General features: G+C 48.0%; 1 protein-coding gene across 2 annotated transcripts; it reads right to left on the bottom strand.

The window, feature by feature from the left end:
* LOC119302351 (putative S-adenosyl-L-methionine-dependent methyltransferase MAB_3886c) lies at window positions 1-23,187 on the bottom strand. Of its 2 annotated transcripts, none has more exons than XM_037579391.1 (7): window positions 22,865-23,187; window positions 20,516-20,691; window positions 20,325-20,445; window positions 19,824-19,948; window positions 1,386-1,514; window positions 1,124-1,294; window positions 1-361 (listed from the first exon to the last, which is right to left on the bottom strand). In XM_037579391.1, the coding sequence occupies exons 1-7, from the start codon at window positions 23,112-23,114 to the stop codon at window positions 290-292; spliced, it is 1,044 nt and encodes a 347-aa protein (XP_037435288.1). In that variant the 5' UTR covers window positions 23,115-23,187; the 3' UTR covers window positions 1-289. The 2 variants fall into 2 exon arrangements, with proteins under 2 accessions (XP_037435288.1, XP_037435289.1); XM_037579392.1 differs by having other exon boundaries at window positions 19,824-19,942.

Raw genomic sequence — 23,187 nt, 5'->3', positions numbered from 1 at the left:
TTTAATATAATAATACTTTTTTTTACACTATGACAATGTCAAAAAACGTTTTATATTAAGTTACGAAGGGAGTATTTCCATAACGAAATTCCTCTAGACGACACAACTGAAAACAGTCATACAACGTGAAAGTCTTGGAAAGTACCCGATCTTTCAAAAGGTACCAGAGTTGAAAATGAGTTATCTGTAACCAACAACACATAACTGAAAATCCATGATTACTTTGTGCTCTGCACGTTTCCCGGCAAGTCAAAACCATTCTCAACCCTCAAGTGCATCCAATACGGAACTAAAGTTCCTCGAATCCTTCTTCATCAGCGTCCTCCTCTGTTCTTTCAAAATGCGTCCAGAAGCTTTCCATCTGTCAACACATGCAAACAAGGAAAATGGGGTCAGCTTGAAGTATACTGTCTTTTTAGCCTCTCAACGACACAATCATTCGTAAAATTGTTCTCTTTTGGTTCAATCTATCTATTCAAGTCCCATCAATATTTGGTTTATCTAACTGGGTCTATTTGGTTGCACCATTAACAATATGGTGCTGCCGATATATGTTATAGTGGATTATCAACTCAAATAAGACTAAGAGATGCAATTAACTACTAATAAACTTTATACTTTGCTTTCAAGATTCTACGAGAATGATATATCAGAAATCTCCCAAGGGCGTTAATATGATCAATTTAGTCAATCGCCTTATTATATTTAATTTAACTGAACTCACACTGTCTTACATTAATGACCATCACACCATGTAGTAACAGATATCTTAGTTGGAAGTGTCTAGTCCTATACATTTTTAGGACTTTGTTGATGAAAATCGGATGGCCGCTGGGGGCTCAATTACCAAAACAGTTGAAGGGCTTAAGATGCAATTTGGCAGAGAAATGTTCAAGTGTAGCAATAGATGCAACTAACATTGAACAACACATATCAAATCCTTTGGCTGTCCAATCACTCAAGAGAATGGAATCAGGAGGTTAGGAACAAGATCCAGATGTGAGAAAAAGAGATGGACAGGTTCCTCATGTAAAAATGATGTCATTATAAACTATTCCAGCTCATACCAATTCCCAAAATTGTCAAAGGCAAAATTGAAGTTTAGTGTCTTCCATTGGCTTACCTGTGCATCTGAAAACCGCAGCTGTTCTGCAACAAAAAGAACTCTACCACATTGTTCCCTTTGAGGAGCTAGATCTAAGCCGAAATCCTTTGCAACATTTTCATAGAGAACAAAGCTAACCCGGAAACCCTGGGTAAAGAAAAGGTTTTCTAGCCTGTCTTGTTCGGAGACCTGCATAGCGTAGGACAATGACACTGTTATAGATAAAGAAATTTACAAGTATATTGATGTTATTTTGTACTGTGGTAAATAATTGATCAACCATGTCTGCTGCTGCCGTCCAGTCTGGAAAATGTGGCACCTCTCCTATGAAGATACCCCCCTTCATTGCTAAATTGCTTATAACGAGCAGAAGGCTTTTGAAGGTTGAAGAAGAGGGCAAAGGTAAACCCTGCAATGCCATGGAAGTTTTGTTACACAAAATGCAGTTTCTAGAGCTTTTCCTATTGAATAGAAGACCAGAAAATTTGATATTTCTATAGAATTTCGCAATGCAGATTAAATTTCTCGACAGGGAAGTCAACTTCAAAAGGTATATTTTGCTCACTTCTGGCATATTTTGATTGGGTCATGGTCGAACAGGGATTTCTTGGAAGCATGGTAATGCGCTCTGTTTTTAAGGCGTCCCGCCTTGGACGCTTAGGCGACGCTTAGGCGATAAGGCGCCCCGCCAGCACCTTACAAATATGCCCGCCTTAGGCGCTTAGGCGTCCGCCTTAGGCGCTTAGGCGTCGCCTAGGCGATAAGGCGCCCCCCCAGCGCCTTAGATCGCCTTACCGCCTTAAAAACATAATGCGTCTGACAGTTACGGTTTACTCAGGCTCAACCCGCAGCTAGTCCAACCACCACTTCTTCAGTTGGATGCTAACCCTGAATTCAGGGGTCATACCTCACTGTAAGAGAACCCCATAGGGAGGTAAGTGGGCCCTAGAGTGCCAGCCACATCAAAACAGGGATAAGAGTCCCTAAACTCTTTACAAATAGGAAGTCTGGATCTGTTAAGAGATATTTCAGGTTTGTTATTTTCCTCACACATACTTATCTTGTTTGTGTTCCCCATCCTTGCATGTAAGCTAGCTATTAAATGACTGGCCCTATTTGATTATCAAACAAGCAAAGTGTTATCCCATGTACCCCTTTCCCCTTTCAAGTCCTGCCCTTGCAGTGCCACTGCACCATCTTTGACTACGTGTCATGTCACAAGGGCCCAGGACCATCTCCGCCTAAACATTCCCACCATGTTACAAACCCAACCCGACCCATCAGTACTGGATTATACAGGATTGGTTCAGGCGTGTCTGTTCCTACTACTAAGAAATTGCCCATGTGCATGGAACTGCGAGCGTATTGTAGGCCAAGCATTAATATGCATTGTGTATGATGGCTAAATTGGTAGACACCGGATTTGATAAAACTTTTCAGAACTTAACAGGGCAACTAACCAGATTTTGTAACACTAGAGCCAGAATCCCAGACAAAAAACCTTTATCAGGCATGAAATTTCTGAGTTAAAAAAAAACGTCTGAAACTGGCAAAAATAATCCAGACTTTTGCCTTTTACCCATTTTCTGCAGATTCGGAGTTCAGGATATATGCCAGAAGCAATTTGGTATTGAAGTTGATCTAAGAGGATGATGCGGAGCATCCTATGATCATCTCCATGTACACTACGTCTACTCTCCAAGCCCCAAGAGGACATAAGACGAGACCTCAAGTATACGCCATTGGACACAAGTGTAAGGGCATTTTTATCCCTACGGTGTTTTGGTGATTGATGACAATGCATTTGCGGACTAATCGGGTGCTTTGAGTTCTTTCAAATATTCATCTTTCGGCACGAAACGATTATTTCCCCTCGGCGCTCTACTCAAGACGGTGTAGCTTCTTTCGTGACTTTGTTGGTGGACTAAGTTTCGTAGTAGTCACCGTTCTATCAAGAGGGGATCTGCTTCGGTATGGTTTGGGTGGAATCAACACGTACACGTCCTTCTCACACCCACCGTTTCTTTCCGCCTCACTAGAGCTTCTCTTTTCTTCCCTGTGTGTCTTTTCCTGGACCCAGCGGTAGTACCGCAGGCCACAGCGGTAGTACCGCTGAGGCTCACTAAGCGGCAGTACCGCTCCTCGGAGCGGTAGTACCGCTTGATGGCCTCAGCTGCAGTACCACTGCGGCTCCGTGCTCCTACCGCCTCGACCCTAGTGCGCTCTTTCTCGTGTCTGGGCCTTACGGCACTAGCTGCAGTACTGCGGTAGTACGTCAGTAAGCGGTAGTGCCGCTCCTCGGAGCGGTAGTACCGCTTGATGGCCTCAGCCGCAGTACCGCTGCGGCTCCATGCTCCTACCGCCTCGACTCGAGGGCGCATTTTCTCGTGTCGGGTTTTGCGGTACTAGCTGCGGTAGTAGTGGCAGTAGTGCCGCTTGTGAGCGGTAGTACCGCCCTGCCTCCGCGGTAGTACTGCTCTGGGTCCCAGCCCCAGCCCCTTCCTTCTAGCGCGGCAGTACCGCTGAGGGGGAGCGGTAGTACCGCTTATGAGCGGTAGTACCGCCCTGCCTCCGCGGTAGTACCGCTCTCTGCGGGGCTGAGTGGGGGGGAACAAACGGTTGGATTGTTCCCCCCACTATAAAAGGGTGTCTTCTTCCATTCCTTTGACTTACCTCTTTCACCATTAAAGCTTCATTACTGCTCCAAGCTCCATTTTCACCCGATCTCACTCCCTAGCCAACCAAACTTGTTGATTTGCTCGGAAGTGGTTGAGAAGGCCCCGATCTACACTTCCACCGAGAGATATTTGATTCCACCCACTAATCCCTTGCGGATCTTGTTACTCTTGGGTGTTTGAGCATCCTAGACGGTTGAGGTCACCGCGAAGCCATAGTCCATTGTGGTGAAGTTTCGTGGTCTCGTTGGGAGCCTTCAATTGAGTTGTGGAGATTGCCCCAACCTCGTTTGTAAAGGTTCGGTCGCCGCCTCCAAGGGCACCAATAGTGGAATCACGGCATCTCGCATTGTGTGAGGGCGTGAGGAGATTACGGTGGCCCTAGTGGCTTCTTGGGGAGCATTGTGCCTCCACACCGCTCCAACGGAGACGTACTTCCTCTCAAAGGGAAGGAACTTCGGCAACACATCCTCGTCTCCACCGTCTCCTCTTTTGGTTATCTCGTGCCTTTACTCGTGTAACTTATTTATTTCATATATCTTGCTTGCTTGTGTTTCTATTCGTGTTGCATCATATAGGTTGCTCATCTAGTTGCATATCTAGACAACCTATTTTGATGCAAAGTTTAAATTGCTAAAGAAAAGCTAAAAATTGTTAGTTGCCTATTCAACCCCCCCCCCCCCTCTAGTCAACCATATCGATCCTTTCAATTGGTATCAGAGCCTCGTCTCTTTATTAAGGACTTTACCGTCCAAAGAGTATGGTTGATACCGTAGACGGAGCGGAGGAACACTCCGGTGTGAATCCTATCTCGTCTACGGGCGATGGGGGAACTTCGGTCTCTCGTGAGGAGTTCAATGTAGCCTTGGAGACATTGAAAACCTCCATGACGACCGAAGTTGAAAGCATGTTTACTAAATTTCTTGAGGGGCTTAAACTCTCCACCGCACCGTTGAAAGTGGGAGATCCCGCCAACAAGGTGTCGGATGCTATCCCCGACAAGGGGGAAGCTAGTAGTGAAAAGGCTGCTTCTTCTAGTGGCAAGAATGGCACCGGCATCTTTGCCCATGTGGAACCACCACTTATTTATGGTGGACCGGTTCCTTCTACTCATTTGAATCATGCCGGTCCTCCTCCTAAGATTGTGAAAAATGAGGATTTTGATTCTTAGGTTTACCGCTTTAAACGTCATTTAAATCATGTGAACACTAACCTTTGGAGAATCATTGAAGAAGGTTTCTACCCACATGATACAAGCAACTTCACTCCTCGAGAAGCCGCGGACAATCAATTCAATGAGAATGCTCTCTTCATCATTCAAGATGCAATTCCACCCGAAGACCTACCTCATCTTCATCCCTTCTCCTTGGCCAAAGATGCATGGCATTGTGTCGTGTCTCTCTACCGGGGAAGCGCAAGCATTCAACGCTCCAACTATGAAGTGGTACAAGATGAGGCCGATGAGTTTGCAATGAAGGAAGATGAAGAACCTCGTGAGCTTTATCGGAGAGTCACCAAACTCGCGGTCTCACTACGAGATCACGGGAGCAAGGACACGGATGACAATTGGATCAAGCGCAAATTCCTCAAGGCAATGATGCCCTACCACAAGGCCATGTCCTCCGTCATCCGCCAAAGACCGGACTTCCACACTTTGACCTCAAGCGAGGTATTGGATGAGTTTGTGGCCATGAATATTTTGGACAAGACCGCCGACAATGCGGTGCTCCGTTCTCAACGGGCAAAGAAGCCTAACCTTGCTTTGAAGGCCAAGCTCACCGTGAAAGAAGAAGAAGAGGAAGAGGAGGAGAGCAACCCCGAAGATACAAAGTATGCATATCATGAACACATGGCACTTGCTTCAAGGCAATTTTGGAGCAAGAAAAACTCGAGGCCCAACTTCAGCAAAAACAACTCGAGTGGGACAAGGGGCAAGCAACGTGTAAGGACTTGCTACAATTGCGGCAACGTGAGTCATTTCGTTGCGGAATGCCCGTATGAGAAGAGGGAAGACAATGGTGGCAAACTCATCCGAAAGGACAAGGCCAAGTCGTTCCCCAACAAGAACAACTTCACCAAGAAGACTCCTCCCAAGGCCTTGGTTGTGCAAGAAGAGTACAATGAGGATGATGACGATGATGAAGATGATGAGTCGGTTGCCATGGCCTCCGTCGCCATTGCAACAACGTCACGAGTGTCTCTCTTCGACTCACCCAACGAGAGCATCAACGCCAAGTGCCTCATGGCTAAAGCCACCAACAAGGTAACCTCCAACATCAAAACTACCATCATTAATCATCCTTCCCCATCGGATAGCATTAATGAAGTTGAGGAAGCTAATATGGAGGCTAACGAGTTTGAGGCCTTTATGGGCAAACTCAAGGGAAAATCCAAGAAGCACTTTGTTGCTCTCTTGAAACAACTTGGTGAGGCCAATGACATGATCGAGGCTCACGAAGACACCATCTCGAAGATGAAAGGGCATAGTCGTGACTATGCCGATGAGATTTCGAATCTTTCCAATGCTCTTGAGGAAGAGCGTGGTCTTCGTTTGGCTCTTGAGGAGTCACACAACGTTGATCATGCTAAGTTAGAGAAAGATTATGATCATGCCCTCGTTGTCTCTCGTGTGCTAAATTTCGAGAAGGCCAAACTTGGGGTTGATCTTGCTAGACTTAAGGAGGAGTTTGAAATACTTGACAAGGCCCACAAGGCCTTGAAGGGTACTCACGCTAGTCTCAAGGAGTCTCATGATCAACTCCAAGTGAAGCTAACTATGAAAAAAGCAACTTTTCTCATATGGTTTTGGTTGATAATGCAAATACTACTAACCCGTGTTGTGAGCATATGCATCTTGTTGAAGAAAATGCTAGGTTGAAGGCGCAACTTGAGAGAGGTCTTGCGACGTGCATACAAGGCAAGAAGAACCTCAACGATCTCTTGATCAACCAAAAGGGAGGTGTGGCGAAGGAAGGGGTTGGGTATGTCCTCGACTCCAAGAACAAGAAGAAGAATGACAAGACCAAACGACCTCCTCCCCTCATGCAAACCTTTGTGAGGGCGGGAGAGAGTGTCCCCGAGGAGAAGAAGAAGAACAAAGTCAAGAAGGGCAATGTCCCCTCTCTCAACAAAACCGGCGATTTTAATCCTTCTTATGTGTTATGCCGAGCTAGTGATGGGCATGTTTATGCCAAATTTGTTGGTTCTCCTCATGAGCACATTGAATGGTCTATTTGGGTTCCTAAGACCCTTGTTACTAACATCAAAGGACCCATTACAAGATGGGTACCTAAAACCAAGCATTGATCTCTTGTAGGTGTTTGCTTCCGGTGGTGGATCATGGTTGCTCGATAGCGGGGCTACAAATCATATGACCGGAAGCAAGGACTTGGTGGTGAACGTGCACAAAGTTTCATCTATGCCCAACAATGTCGAGTGGGGTGACGCCTCATCCTCTAAGGTATTGGGACTTGGCAAGGTGGTAATCTCTCATGATCTCATGATCGAGAAGGTCATGCTTGTTGAGTCCCTTGCATACAATTTACTTTCCGTTCGTCAACTTGCAATCATGGGCTTTGCCACTTTCTTTGACACTAGCAAAAATGCCCGTGCGTTGCGACGGGAAAAAAATTACATGCCCATCCACCACTCACCTTGCGGCGCAACTGCCAGTTGGATCATTGGAGGAAGTGTTCTACTAACCATCGCAGAGCCTTGCTGGTTAAATCCTTATTGTCCAGGGCAGCACGGGTGATTGTCTGTGTGGCTAGTGGCATGCCATCTGGAGTGATAGCCACTCCATGACCGAACCCGCCCTCTACGGTAGACTCAGCACCACCGCTTGCCCGCGGATGTTGGTGGCATCTTCCTATCATGGCCGTGCTCGATAAAAACTTTTTATAGTAGGAATATTGAATTTCATCACGTGATAGCTGGCGGTGTGTTTATACATCATACACATCATAGTGAGTCTGAACTTCTGTTGATGGATCCCCTTTGTTCTTCTCGGAATTGTAGATGAATTGCTCGCTCTAATTTGATTCGATCCTAGACGAATTTACTAAATATTGGACGAAACCGGGCGAGCAAGGACCTCTTATTTTTCTTATTACTCTATCCATCTGTGTCTGAGTAATACATACTCCGTTTTTATTTACTCCGCGTATTAACTTTGATCAAAGTCAAGCTTTGTAAACTTTGATAAAGTTTAGAGAAAAAATATTAACATATACAATAACAAATCAATATCATTACATTCATTATTGAATGTACTTTCACATCATATAGATTTCTTATGCTAAATGTTTATATTATTTTCTATAAACTTGGTCAAACTTTATAAAGTTTGATTTCAGTCAAATTTAATATGCAGACTAAATAAAAACGGAGGGAGTAACTAAATAGGTCAAAAGACCTACGCATTTACTAATTTCTAGAGTTTTCTGTATTTAAGTAGCACCTTTCAACAGTAGCATTATATATTAGATGAGGTATACTACTTTTTTTCATCTCAAAGACAAAAAAGTATCATTATACTGCGATTACTGCCAAGCTCGTGGATCGATCAGAAAACCAGCCCGGTGCCCACCAACACAGCCAACGCCCTTGCCATCACTAATTTTCTACTTTATCCTCCCAACACAGCCAACGCCCCCAGCCTATCACGCCGCTCCTCGGTGCTTCTAGATGGAGGAGCACCACAGGTTGCTCCACCTTTGTCGCCTCTCAAGTCCCAACCCACCTCCGTCGCCTCACCTAATCCCCACCAAAGCTCCACCCTCGGCGAGCCAAATCAAGGATGACCAGGGCAAGTTCCTGCCTCCACCGCATCAGAGGCTTCACCGCGGGTCCGTGGCCACCTTGGCCAAGCCCGGTGCTGCACGCCGCTGTTGCCTTTCTGCTGACGGGCTGCTGTTGCCTCTCCCTGTTTCCCCTGCAAAGCTTCCCCTATGTGTCCTCACCCTCTGCCTCATCTCAGTCTCCCGGGGCACGCTCTCCCTGTCCTTCTTTCCTCGTTCTTCCACCTGAGAAGGCGCCTCACCAGCGCCCGGCCTCGCCGTCGCGTCTCCCCACGCCTGCGCACGCTCCGCCCCGCTGGTGCGCCGCTCGCCGGAGCCGAGCACCGCCGCCGCCCTACCTCGCTTCCCCCTGCTCCCCTTTCCTCTTGTCTCTCTCTAACCTCTCTCTCTCTCCCATGGACGCCTGGAGCTCCCTCGCCGGCCGATGCGCCGCCTTGCCCCGCGGCCTACAGATGCGGCCGGCCACCCCGCCGGAGCCGAGCGCCGCCGCCGCCCCAGGTGAGCAGCGCCGCTGCCCTACCCCGTTTCCCCTCGCTCCCCCTTCCTCTTGTCTCTCTCTAACCTCTCTTTCCCCGCCCCAGGTGAGCAGCGTCGCCGCCTTGCCCCGTTTCCACCCCACGGCCTACAGATCCGGCCGGCCTCCATTGCCCTTGTCGTTCCCGTGCCCGGATCTGGCCGGAGTTCACCGCCACCGTGCCCGCCCGTGTCGGCAACGTGGCGGCCTCCTCAGCCTCGAGGGCGAGCTCCCAGTTGACCGCGTCCGCCGCCGCGACGCCTCGGTCCACCGCGGCCTTCAACGCCCGCCGCGACGCCTCTGTACGCCGCGCTCTACAACGCCAGTCGCGACACCTCGCCCCATTCCTGGGCTCTGGCGGCGCTCACGTCCGCCGCGACGCATCCCCTGCCTTGCTTGTGCGGTGTCGACGCCGGCGACAAACGGTTCAGTAGAGGTAGGGTGTTTTTTGCAAAAAAACAAACGTTATCTACAATTTAAGTAGGACTGCGCGTTAATTTCGGGAAAATAGGGGGACTTTTTTGCAAAAATGACAGCGACGGACGACCAGAAGCATTAGCTGCTTTATTAGTAGGAAAAATTGATACCGTGGCCCTCTTGTGGAGCAAGACTCTTAAAGTAGCTTTTGTTGGGCATGTCGAGAACGGTCTATATGTGATTAACTTTTCGGAGCGACCCACTAAGACCGCGACATGCCTAATGGCTAAAGTTGATGTGGGATGGCTTTGGCATCGCCGTTTAGCCCATGTCAATATGAGATCTTTGCAAAGTCTCCTAAAGGGGGACCATGTCCGTGGACTAACGAATGTTAGTTTTGCTAAAGATCGTGCTTGCAGTGCCTGTATCGAAGGAAAGCTACATAAGAAGGCTCACCCTCCCACGACTATCATTTATTCAAAGAGGCCTTTGAAGCTCCTTCACATGGATCTCTTTGGGCCTCCATCCTTCGATAGTCTTGGAGGTAGAAAGTATTGCTTGGTGATTGTGGATGACTACTCAAGGTACACGTAGGTGTATTTCTTCAAGAGGAAGAGCGAGACCCAACAAACCGTCATTGACTTTGCCAATCAAGCACAACGTCAACACAATGCAAAGATCTTGACAATAAGAAGTGACAACGGCACCGAGTTCAAGAAGTACACCTTGGATGAATTTCTTAGTGATGAGGGAATCAAGCATCAATACTCCGCACCATACACCCCTCAACAAAACGGTGTTGCGGAAAGGAAGAACCGGATGTTGATGGATGCGGCAAGGACCATGATGGCGGAGTTCAAGTCTCCGTACAACTTTTGGGCCGAAGCCATCAACACCGCGTGTCATGCATCAAATCGGCTCTACCTCCGCAAGGGTTTGAACAAGACTCCTTATGAGATACTCATTGGTAACAAGCCCAACCTCAAGTACTTCCGGATATTCGGGTGTAAGTGTTTCATTCTCAAGAAAGGTGTTCGGTTGTCTAAATTTGAGGCTAGAGCTTATGAGGGCATATTTGTTGGTTATGCTACAAACTCTCATGCTTACCGTGTCCTCAATAAATCCACGGGACTTATTGAGGAGACGTGTAACGTGGAGTTTGATGAGAATAACGGCTCCCAAGTGGAGCAAAGTGGCATTTGTGATGTAGGTGATGAAATTTCTCCTCAAGCCATAAAAAGAATGGGTGTTGGTTTCATCCTACCCATTGAGGAACCCCTTGTGGCCGAAGGAGAAGGACATTGCTCCACTCAAGTGGAGCCATCACCAACCCAAGGCCCACACGCTTTCGAAGAACAAAGTGAAGGCCCTCAACCTCATGAACGAGACCTAGGGCAAGATCATACTCAAGACGGTGTTGACACACCAAGTGATGCCCAAGGTCAAGTTCTCTCCCCCGAGCAAGTTCAAGACCAAGAACAAGTTCATGACGACGTTCAAGATGATCAAGTAACCGCTCCTCAACTCACCAACGAGGAGGAATTAGAGCGTCGTGCCGCCAAAGTTGCTTCCAAGCTCTCCACCAAGGATCATCTCATGACGAATGTGCTTGGAAGCTTAAGAAAGGGGGTAAGCACTCGTAGACAATTAGCAAATTATTGTGAGCATCACGCGTTTGTCTCTTGTGTGGAACCTCACAAGGTCTATGAGGCGCTCGAAGATCCGGATTGGCTCAATGCCATGCATGAAGAACTCAACAACTTCGAGCGCAACAAAGTGTGGAGATTGGTGCCAAGGCCAACGGGGAACCACAATGTCATTGGAACCAAGTGGATATTCAAGAACAAGCAAGATGCACATGGGATTATCATTCGCAACAAGGCTCGTTTGGTAGCACAAGGCTACTCCCAAGTCGAGGGTATCGACTACGGTGAAACCTTTGCTCCCGTTGCTCGTCTTGAATCCATTCGCATGTTGATTGCATATGCTTCTCATCATAACTTTAAATTACATCAAATGAATGTGAAGAGTGCTTTTCTTAATGGTCCCATTAATGAATTGGTTACGTCAAGCAACCCCCCGGGTTCGAGGATCCCTACTTTCCCGATCATGTGTATCAACTCGATAAGGCACTCTATGGCCTTAAACAAGCCCCACGTGCGTGGTATGACCACCTTACCGATTTGTTACAAGACCGTGGGTTTGAAGTTGGGATAATCGACCCCACTTTTTTTACTAAGAAGGTCAAAGGGGAGTTGTTTGTGTGCCTATATGTTGATGATATTATCTTTGGTTCTCCTAACAAAGCTTTCAATGAGGAATTTGCCGCTCTCATGACCTCAAAGTTCAAGATGTCCTTCATGGGGAGTTGAAGTTCTTTCTAGGGTTCGAAGTGAAGCAAAGAAGAGAAGGAACCTTCATCAATCAATCCAAATACACTCAAGACATGCTCAAGAGATTCAAGCTAAGTGACGTCAAGCCGGCTTCCACCCCAATGCCCACCAAGTGCCAACTTGATCTAGATCCCAATGGTAAAGTGGTGGATCAAAAAGTATATCGTTTCATGATTGGATCATTGCTTTACCTTTGTGCATCTAGACCGAACATCATGGTGAGTGTGGGAATTTGTGCACGGTTTCAAGCCGCACCTAAGGAAAGTCACTATGTGGCCGTCAAACGAATCTTTCGATATTTGGCTCATACCCCAAACTTTGGCTTATGGTACCCAAAAGGATCAAACTTCAAGCTTGTAGGGTACTCGGATTCCGATTGGGCGGAAGACAAAGTGGATAGGAAGTCCACTTCCGGAGGATGCCAATTCCTTGGTTGCTCGTTGGTAAGTTGGTCTTCCAAAAAGCAAAGTTGTGTGTCTCTCTCGTCCACCGAAGCGGAGTATGTTGCGGCCGATAGTTGTTGTGCACAACTCTTATGGGTGAGGCAAACTTTAAAGGATTACGGTGTCACTTGTGACAAAGTGCCTCTTTGGTGTGACAATGAAAATGCCATCAAGATTTCTCTCAATCCGGTGCAACACTTCAAGACGAAGCATATTGAGATTCGGTATCACTTCATCCGGGATCACATTAGGCGAGGAGAGATCGAGCTCAACTATGTCAACACTCATGACAACCTTGCAGATATTTTCACGAAGCCCTTGGATGAAGCAAGATTTCGCGAGTTAAGGCATGAGCTAAATATCATTGATTCGAGCAATGTTGCTTGAACCCGTGCACACCCTACCACACTCAATTTGTTGTCTAGTTTAGGTGTAGGCATGAACATAAGGGGAGTGTTGTTCTCTCAATGAACTCTCCCTCCCCCATTATGCATAAATTGATCAAGTCTTTCACTTTAGCCATTGTTGATGGCATGTGTGCTTAAAAGACGAGTTTTGGTCATGGGCCCAAGGTTAAAATCTTCGCGGCGCCATACCTCTTGACTCAAACATAGGTGGCTTCGGCCACCGCCCTCTCTTGAAGAGGGGTTTCTTGGCCTCTTGCTGGTATGTTCTTTTGCTTTTCGTTGCGGGTTTTCTGTTTTTTTGAGCTAAGACATGTAGTCTAGTTACCGCGGTGTGCTGGGCGGTACTGCCGCTGCTAAGCGGTACTACTGCTGGTGATGGACGGTACTACCGTGGTAAGCGATACTACCGCCACACCAGTGCAGTACTACCGCTTATGAGCGATACTACCGCTCCCCAGCGCGGTACTACCGCTGCGGGGCGGGGCCAGGGTTTTTTATCGGGGCAGGGGGAGGTTTCTTCTCCCCCATACCCATTCGCCCCCTCGTGCCTCTCCCTCTCTCCAGCACCGTTCCGCCGCGGAAGGGCTCCGGTGGATCTCCTCCTCCGGGGCGTTCCTCTCCATTTCCTTCGGTGGAGTCAATCCCCACCTTGTCCTCTTGCCATGGATGCCGGTATTGCCCCCGTTCCTTCTCTCTTTTGGTCTTGCTTTTAGATCTTGTGCTTAGGGGCAATGGTGGTTGCATCTTTAGATTTTTGGCTAAATCTAGGCTTGAGTTGGTTGGAGAAGACAACTAGATCATCTAGATTGATGTTTGATAGGATTATTTTTGAATTTGGTAGGCCGGTAGTGCCGGATCTGTCCACGGTAGTAGGAAACCACTGTTTCACCGCCTCGTGCTATGAAACTGTTGTTTATCCGCCTCACGCCGTACTACCGCTCCCTGGAGCGGTACTACCGCTTGACCGAGAGCGGTACTACCGCTCCCTTGGGGCGGTACTACCGCAGGCAGGTCACGGTACTACCGCTGCATGCCAATTTCCATCATTCTCCTGGCTTACCTTGATCTTTTTGTTGTGTTTGTTGGCTTATGCTCGTTTCTTCTGGTTGTTTTGCATCTTGTTGTGTTTGGCTCCAGGTGATGACATTTCCGAGCAGCAAGGTCGCCATATCAACCCCGGGCGTGCCACCTCCAAACGCTACCGGACCTCAGAGCCTGCCGGTGGTTCCTCGAGCACCCAACCACCTCCAGCAAGTGCTTCTGCAAGTGTTCCTCCACCTCCTCAGCAATCGAAGCGAGCCGCCAACAAGCCAAAAAGGAAGGCTGTGACTGAGATGAACAACAAGGAGTTTTGGGAGAAGCGTCGCCGCAACCCCTATACGGTGGACCAAGAACCCACTTTGGTCAACCGTCCATTCTGGAACCGTTTTCAGTTTGCCATCTACTTTGATGTGATCAAGGCCAAGAAGAATCTCTATGTTGATGTTCGCTTCATTGACACTGATGCTATGGAGAAGGATCCAGAGTACTTTGGAGAAGCCTTTCAGATGTGCACTCAGCTGAACATTCTCAGGATCATGCAGTTCAACAAGAATTTCGATGCGGATTTGTTGGCTCAATTCTATGCCACCGTCCATCTTGGAACAGATAGCGACAGGACTCTGACTTGGATGACCAATGGCAAGCGATTTTCTGTCAAGTGACGGGCGTTCATGGAGTTACTTGATGTGGTGGATAACGGGCTTGAGACTCCTGTCGGTTTCCGTCCTCACCGCCATGTTACTTCCACCCACAAGCAAGCCCTTTGGCCCTACTGCACTGTGAAGGTTCACCCTGTCACTGAGAAGAAGACCTACGAGCTGTGTCCGTATCTGGACATTCTTCATCGCATATTCCGTGAGACTCTCTTCCCTCGCATTGGGAATCTGGATCAGGTTCACTCCTACCTCGTGGACATGCTCCTTTTCTGTCAGCATGAGAAGGAAGCAAGCACTGGAGAGAGCCTGGATATCTCTCATGTCATGTGGTCTGAACTTGTATCTGCCGTGTCTGAGCGCAAGTGTCCTATCTATGATCCCTTCATCATGAGGCTCATTGAGAGGGCCTGGGCACAGACTTATCCCAGAGTGCTGCTAGAAACTGGAGAGTTGGTGTCCCATGAGATCAAGCGTCTGAGGAAGAAGGACAACTGGTCAGCACCTCACACAGGGGGTCCTTCTGCTACTGCTGCCACGGGGGGCCCGTCTGCTGCTGCTGCTGCCATGGGAACTGAGGGTGAGGCTGCTCCTGATGCCCACGATGAGGACTTTAGCCACTCCAGTGCAGAACCATCTTGGGCCCAGAAGCTCAAGCGCAAGATGAAGAAGCTCTTCTGTATGGAGTCCCATGGTCAGTACATGACTCATATGGCGGAGAAGAATGCCAGGACGCGCCACAAGGAGATCATGCGTCAGTTGGGAGCCACAGTTGTCAGTGGGTCTGAGGGACAGATCACTGAAGAGGAGGACTGGATTCATCAGAACTGTCACTGGACCGACTCCGATGCCGAGCACTTTTCAACCCACGATGAAGATGCAGAGATGTGATGTTCAGGACCTTCCTCGCCCCTCACCTGGAGTCGTAGTGTCCCTCTCTGCCCTTTTTGGTGTCTCGATGCCAAAGGGGAAGAGAGTTTAGGGATTTGTGTTTGCGAGTGTGTCTTTGTGTCGTTCGTTTGCTTTCTCGTTGTTGGTTTTGTTTGGTTTTGTGCTTGTGAGACCTAAGTTCCAGACATATGGTGTAAAACATATGCTACCTTTGTTATCTTATCCATGTGTTATGCACCTCGGTATCTTATAGCTTGCATGCTTATCCTATCATATATGTTGTTCTCATATATCTTGCTTAGGTTGTTGGTCTCTAAAATATAGGGGGAGCCGTGATCCTAGTATGTGTGCCGTGCAGTCCAAAGCACTTATCTAATGTGCACAACGTCTAGGGGAAGCCTGCCTATTTTTTAGAGGCGTGGGTTCTCTTGCATTCTATGTCACTCTTTTCTGTGCAAATCCCGTATTGTCATCAATCCACCAAAAAAGGGTAGATTGTAAGGGCATTTTTATCCCTACGGTGTTTTGGTGATTGATGACAATGCATTTGCGGACTAATCGGGTGCTTTGAGTTCTTTCAGATATTCATCCTTCGGCACGAAACGATTATTTCCCCTCGGCGCTCTACTCAAGACGGTGTAGCTTCTTTCGTGACTTTGTTGGTGGACTAAGTTTCGTAGCAGTCACCTTTCTATCAAGAGGGGATCTGCTTCGGTATGGTTTGGGTGGAATCAACACGTACACGTCCTTCTCACACCCATCGTTTCTTTCCGCCTCACTGGAGCTTCTCTTTTCTTCCCTGTGTGTCTTTTCCTGGACCCAGCGGTAGTACCGCTGAGGCTCACTAAGCGGCAGTACCGCTCCTTGGAGCGGTAGTACCGCTTGATGGCCTCAGCTGCAGTACCACTGCGGCTCCGTGCTCCTACCGCCTTGACCCTAGTGCGCTCTTTCTTGTGTCTGGGCCTTACGGCACTAGCTGCAGTACTGCGGTAGTACGTCAGTAAGCAGTAGTGCCGCTCCTCGGAGCGGTAGTACCGCTTGATGGCCTCAGCCGCAGTACCGCTGCGGCTCCATGCTCCTACCGCCTTGACTCGAGGGCGCATTTTCTCGTGTCGGGTTTTGCGGTACTAGCTGCGTTAGTAGTGGCGGTAGTGCCGCTTGTGAGCGGTAGTACCGCCCTGCCTCCGCGGTAGTACCGCTCTGGGTCCCAGCCCCAGCCCCTTCCTTCTAGCGCGGCAGTACCGCTGAGAGGGAGCGGTAGTACCGCTTATGAGCGGTAGTACCGCCCTGCCTCCGCGGTAGTACCGCTCTTTGCGGGGCTGAGTGGGGGGTAACGGTTGGATTGTTCCCCCCACTATAAAAGGGTGTCTTCTTCCCTTCCTTTGACTTACCTCTTCCACCATCAAAGCTCCATTACTGCTCCAAGCTCCATTTTCGCCCGATCTCACTCCCTAGCCAACCAAACTTGTTGATTTGCTCGGAAGTGGTTGAGAAGGCCCCGATCTACACTTCCACCGAGAGATATTTGATTCCACCCACTAATCCCTTGCGGATCTTGTTACTCTTGGGTGTTTGAGCATCCTAGACGGTTGAGGTCACCGCGAAGCCATAGTCCATTGTGGTGAAGCTTCGTGGTCTCGTTGGGAGCCTCCAATTGAGTTGTGGAGATTGCCCCAACCTCGTTTGTAAAGGTTCGGTCGCCGCCTCCAAGGGCACCAATAGTGGAATCACGGCATCTCGCATTGTGTGAGGGCGTGAGGAGATTACGGTGGCCCTAGTGGCTTCTTGGGGAGCATTGTGCCTCCACACCGCTCCAACGGAGACGTACTTCCTCTCAAAAGGAAGGAACTTCGGCAACACATCCTCGTCTCCACCGTCTCCTCTGTTGGTTATCTCGTGCCTTTACTTGTGTAGCTTATTTGTTTCATATATCTTGCTTGCTTGTGTTTCTATTCGTGTTGCATCATATAGGTTGCTCATCTAGTTGCATATCTAGACAACCTATTTTGATGCAAATTTTAAATTGCTAAAGAAAAGCTAAAAATTGTTAGTTGCCTATTCACCCCCCCCCCTCTAGTCAACCATATCGATCCTTTCAACAAGGTTAACTCGCTCCTCTCCGAATCGTCACTTTCCACAAGTGAGACATGGCTACTACCTCAAACATATGTGCTATGCATGACAAAGAACTAAGAGGAAGGCCATGAAACAGCTAGGAGCATTGGACAAGACGGCGATGACACCAAGTGCGAGGAACAAGAGGAAGAGCTGCCAGGAAGCTACAGCTCTCGGACGTCCGACGATCTCCGGACGTCCAACGCCTGGAGACTCCACCAGCCAGATCGACTCAAGTCGAGGCAATCTACAACGCCCGGACAACCGCCAGACACCGGACGTCCGACACTCATCAGCGCCCGGACGACCGACGCTGACCGGAAATCCGGCGCCACCTCAACCGAGCCGAAACGTCGGAAGTCCGGCCTCCTCCGGACGACCGGACGCCAAGGTTTTTGAGTCGATGAGTCGGCGAGTCGCTCAGGGGGGGCGACTCTAGACTAGTCGTGACTAGTCGTGACTCATGGTCGACGAGTCGACATGCGATGAGTCGACGTGAGTTAAGTAGTAGGGAGCAGACCAGCGGCAACTAAGGGAGGAGCCGCAGCAGCAAGAGATGGGAGGGGCAGACCTGCAGTAGCAGCAACCAAGGGATGAGCAGCAGCAACCAGGGGAGAAGGGGACGAGCAGCCAGCCAGCGGCAGCGGCTGCTGCAGAAGAGAGCTGGGTCGGGGGAGGGGAGTGGAACTGTTCGATCTAGGTTTCCAGACGCTCCAATCTTCCTTCAATATTGGCCCAGAAGCAATATTAGCCCAATAAGGCCCAATGAAACCCTAGCCTGCCTAGCTCAATCTGAACCATCTATATTCTCTAATCTTCACCGTCCATCCACTCTCTTCTTTCTCTCTCTCTCTCACCTGCTCCCCTTCCAGCCTCCAGGAACGAATCGACAGCCGCAATGGCCTTGCTGCAGCTCCTCTTCCATGGCTTCTCTGCCTTCGCCCCTTCCTCTCCGCCTCCCCCATCCTTCTCTGCTCCGTTTTCTACGCCCAACTCCTCTTCCATCACAGGTTGATCGAGTCGTTCGACTCAAAAACCGCGACTAGTCGAGACTAGTCGGGACTAGTCGATCAAGTCGCTCGACTCATCCAATGATTCGAGTCGACAGGTTGAGTCAACCTTCATGTAACGACTCGTCGACTAGTCGACGACTAGTCGCGACTAGTCGTTCGACTCGAAATCCATGCCGGACGCCCGCGAGAGACCAGACGACCGACACCCGTCGGACGTCCGACGCCTGTCTGCGCACAGTGTATCGGGCCGAGGCCCATGTATCCCTCACTTACCCCTTCGTGGCCCTAGACTATATATACTCCTCCACCTCCTCCTAGTTAGGGTTAGCAAAGGATTAGCTCATTTGAGAGATAGAGCTTTGCTCACCCACTTGGTTACTTCTCCATTGGAGTTCACGACCTCTTCGGAGAAGATCCCCCAAGCGGATTCAAGATCCCTCACGGGAAGACCCCCTCAAGGCCTCCTCACGGAGATGAACTAGTTACCTCTTGTATCATCCTTTGTTGATCGTGGATCATGTATCTCTTTGTGTTCATGGATCTAGCACATGTGTGATCGTTTCTCGTTGATTTGAGTGATTCCTCTCGTTTCCCCTCGTGATTTCCCTCGTGTTTCCCCTCGTGTTCATCGTGTTCTTCGTGTTCTTCGTAGGATCCCCTCCATTTCATGAAAGATCGGCCCTAGGGTTTCCACCCTACATCAGAGGAGGTATTCGAGAGGTGCACAAAATGGGGTAATCTCGTGTATCCAATGGTCAGTTTTTGCTGGTTCTGCTTTGTTGGTTATTCCCAAGACTTTTAATCTTCAAGTTCAACCTCACAGTATTACTAATACTCCACATATACAGTTGAGGTTAAACAACAGAGAAACTAACCCAATTGCAGAATCTACTGTGGTACCCTGCACCCACCAGGAAATCTGGGGACGAGCCCTTTCCCACTGGGCACTGTTTCCTATACTCTGGCACACACATGGGATGGGATGGTAACGGAAGCATGTAGTAAGTGGTAACTTTGCAATTTTTTCTTGTGAGAAAATATGCTGGTTATTGTGAATGCAAAAGAAGAGCAAGTTTGTCGCACGCTGGATTTTGCGGTTTGCAATTGGTGCATAATCCAAGATCAAGACACAGCAATTGGTTTGGACCTTTTAAGCTGATGTTATCTACTGAACAATTAAGTCCACACTAATTCTAACACTCTAATTGTGCCAGTGCCACATCCATAAAAAATGCACCGCTGAAAAGCTCATACAGAAGCATCCTTGAACTGATAAAATTAACTATCAAGGGCGATGGATTTTTTTATGTTGAATTGCTAGCAGAGATTTGTTTGCACGAAATGGTAAGGTTATTACCTGCAGTACCCACAAGCTTGGCCTATTTCCATTGAAGCCATTTTTGCACAGGCCCTCTTGTAAATCAGGAGACTCTAAAGGAGTATGAAAGAGAACACAGCTCCGCGGTGTTTTTGCTCCTGCTCCTGTCATACCCCAATAAGTAGATAAAATTATATGTGCTTGTGAAAATCCTTTGTCAAGTTCTCAGCATATAAATTTTGAATATGCAAATGATAGATAGCATGTATTATTTTTGTCTTCCACAGTTATGAATATAGCGGTAGAGAAGAAGAAACAGATCTTCAATATGCTGTAATAAAAATACAGCTTTGGTGAGTCTATATTTCTATTTAACTTCGCATAGGACATATCTTATTGCTTTAGATTTGCGAACAATTAGCACTCGGGAGACAAATGAAATATTAAACGCTCATCCAAGATAATAATACATCACAAACAAGCACCAGTTCCTCAAAATGGGACAGAATAAGAATCTGTGTAGCATAATACTAATCACACCTCGGAGTTGCTGGGCTGCTGTACTGAAGATTCTTCCAGGTGATACATCGTACACGATAGACATCCTTGGCCAGCTAAGCCTATATGGGCGAGTGTCCATTCCATCTGTCAACAAAACAATCTGTACGGAATAAGCCCTGGTAACAGGCGGAGCAGAAAATATTTGGCATAAAACTGGTTAATTTCAGTACCTGTCTAAAATTGTCTGACCTACTTATCAAGTGTTGCAATTTGTCATCAAGATATTTAGTAGTTAGCCTATAATGCTCTGCAGATGGCATTAAATGAGAGACGAGAGATTCCGAAGCTTGATGTGCCACATCAAGTGAAAGTAGCACAGCAGCATATGGATCAATAAAAAGGGGATCTGCAACCACAAAAATTATTATAAAACATTGGAATCAGCAAACAGTCATATTATTAGTCACATTTATACCTCCAAAAAGAAATGTGGAGTAATACTCTACAGTCTACAAAGATCATTATCCAAGCTTTGCAAAACATGATTCAACCCTTGTATTTGCCCTACAACTCACCTCCTAGGAGGATTGTTACAAACCCCCTCTTTTCAATACAATGAAACGCAAATCGTCTGCGTTTTCTCGAAAAAAAACTGTATCAAGCTTTACATTGTATGCGACTGAGACATAGTTGCTGTATTAGCTACTTCGGAAATCAAATGAGCATGCTAGATGCAACTAGAACGGGAAAACTTAAAGTAATCATGTGAAGGCACAAAATGAAACATCACACCATGTCATCACAAACAGAAACAAGATATTATACACATTTACGACTTCTTTTTTACCCATAAAGCACACACTATGGGTTGTTATTTGTTAAAGGCTTGTCTAGTGCAGCAAACATCAATTTATGGTGCTGAAATAACAAACAAAATGAGATTGTGCTTTGACAAATAAACTCAACACAGGCAGGTATCAATATATTGCCCTAAAATGAACTTATCCCGTGACCAAGAGAAGGTGAGACATTGACGGCTAAATGGTCTGTGTTTTTTAGCTGAGGACATTATAGCTTGACAATGACACAGAAAAGAATATTAACCTTTGTGGGTAATGGTTATTCAGCATGAAAGGTGATGCCAAACATTTCTGAGGATCACAATTTGTGCTGCCAAAAAATACCTAGCTGTTCTTAGTTCTAATTTAGCATATCGAAAGTGAGATGGTACATTGTATGTAGAGATCCACACAAAGTTACATTAGGTGCTGAAACACATTTCTTGGAGGACGCCAATTGTGTTGTCAATTGAGAAAGAAGGGGGTACTACGAACAGTTTTCAGAGTTCACGGGGTAAACTGAACCAAAACAAAGTTTGAGGTTGTAACGTGAACTCTAGGACAAGTTCAGGGGGTAAAGTGGACTTCTTGGCAAAAGAAACGCCAGCAGATTCACCATACACCCCTTCCCTCCCTAATAACCGCCAATATGGAGGCTAGGGGTGGTAAAGAATAAGAAAACTCGCTATTCACTCAGTTTATTTTCCATAATAAAGTAATCTAGGAGAGATGGCCGAGCGGTTCAAGGAGTAGCACTGGAACTGCTATGTAGCCTTTTGTTTACCGAGGGTTTCAATTCCTCTCTTTCCGTTTTTCTTAATTCATCAACATTAAGTATCAATGTATCAAATCAGATAACGATTTATTCCAGCAATAATATCTTATTTTTATTTAATAGAAATTAGAAATTCTCTATAGCAAATTACTGTGGTAAATCTCTATACCCGCCTGAATCTTCAAAAATTAAGGAGTGCACTCCAAGAACTGGGTTGCAGCCTCCATATTTGGAGGTTGGGGGTGCTGTTTTAGAACCGACACGGCGGGAGTGAACTTTCAGGTAAATTCTTCCTCTGCCTGCCAATCACGCTGCCGCCCGTAGCACCGGGAAACACGCCCAGCAATAGCCACCACCGCGTGTCCAGCCCGCCCGCAGCCGTTGCCGCCTATTTTTCCCGCCGCCCACACCAATTTCCTGCATCGCGCCTCCAGCAGCAATAAAACACCTGCTGCCGAGGCCTCTACAGCCAGCCCTCCCCTCCCCCCATCAGCTCCGACCTCGGCTTTTCAGCGCCGCAGCCTCATGGCTAGGGAAGCCTGGGCCGCCCGCCACCTCGACTGTGCCGCTTGCCCCACCCTAGTCTTTGACGAGCAAGCATGCTTCGACAAAAATTTCCCCCATACATGATACATATGAACTTAACTAGTTTGCAATGTTGTTTAATTTTTTGATGCTGATCTGGCCAAAGTTTTGTTAAAAATCTTTGCCAAACCAAAGTAGAAATTTGGAGTACATGCCAAAAAGGAAAATGGAAAAATTAGGACTGCGGTTTGGAGAACCTGACTTAGTCCTTGACTTGCCTAAAAGGACAACAAGTTGCAATTCTAAGCAAATCCAATCAGATCATAGGAGCAAAACGCATCCACTCAATTCGTCCAACACGTTGTGCGCAACGCAGTAGTGCCAACATCAGCACAATCGTTGACCCAGACAAGCCGGAACATCCGATGCATATGGCTAACCTGGGCGGCGTGATTCTTCGTCCCTGAGGCGAGTGGCGCGGAGAGCGGCGAGGAGGAGCGGGGCGCGCTGCTCTGGTTCCGGGAGCGGGCCTCCGCGGCCGGGGACGTCGGCGCCGGTGGCGAAGAGCCCCGGTTGCAAGAGCCTACTCTTCGTTTGGCAGTTCCAGGAAGGGAAGGCGGTGGGCGGTGGCCGAGGAAGACGCGGATGTGGCCGGAGCAGCGGCGCGGCGAGCGGCGGCAGCACGGGCATGGTGGTGCGGACGTCACATGCTGGCCTTCCGTCAATCGGGTGACCTGCTATATCCACCCCCACAGTTGCTCCG

This window comes from Triticum dicoccoides, chromosome 5A (assembly GCF_002162155.2).
Source record: "Triticum dicoccoides isolate Atlit2015 ecotype Zavitan chromosome 5A, WEW_v2.0, whole genome shotgun sequence".
In the NCBI taxonomy this organism is placed as follows: domain Eukaryota; kingdom Viridiplantae; phylum Streptophyta; class Magnoliopsida; order Poales; family Poaceae; genus Triticum; species Triticum dicoccoides.
The sequence above is the reverse complement of the archived record's forward strand: the minus strand, read 5'-3'. Positions and strand labels throughout refer to the sequence as shown.

Bases quoted from the DNA above. Each gene is read 5' to 3' on its own strand.
- LOC119302351 (XM_037579391.1), bottom strand. From the start codon at position 23,114: ATGCCCGTGCTGCCGCCGCTCGCCGCGCCGCTGCTCCGGCCACATCCG. The intron at 20,692-22,864 runs GTTAGCCATATG...TTGTGGTTGCAG, and splicing joins CGAAGAATCACGCCGCCCAG to ATCCCCTTTTTATTGATCCA. The intron at 19,949-20,324 runs GTGTGATTAGTA...GGGGTATGACAG, and splicing joins AGCAGCCCAGCAACTCCGAG to GAGCAGGAGCAAAAACACCG.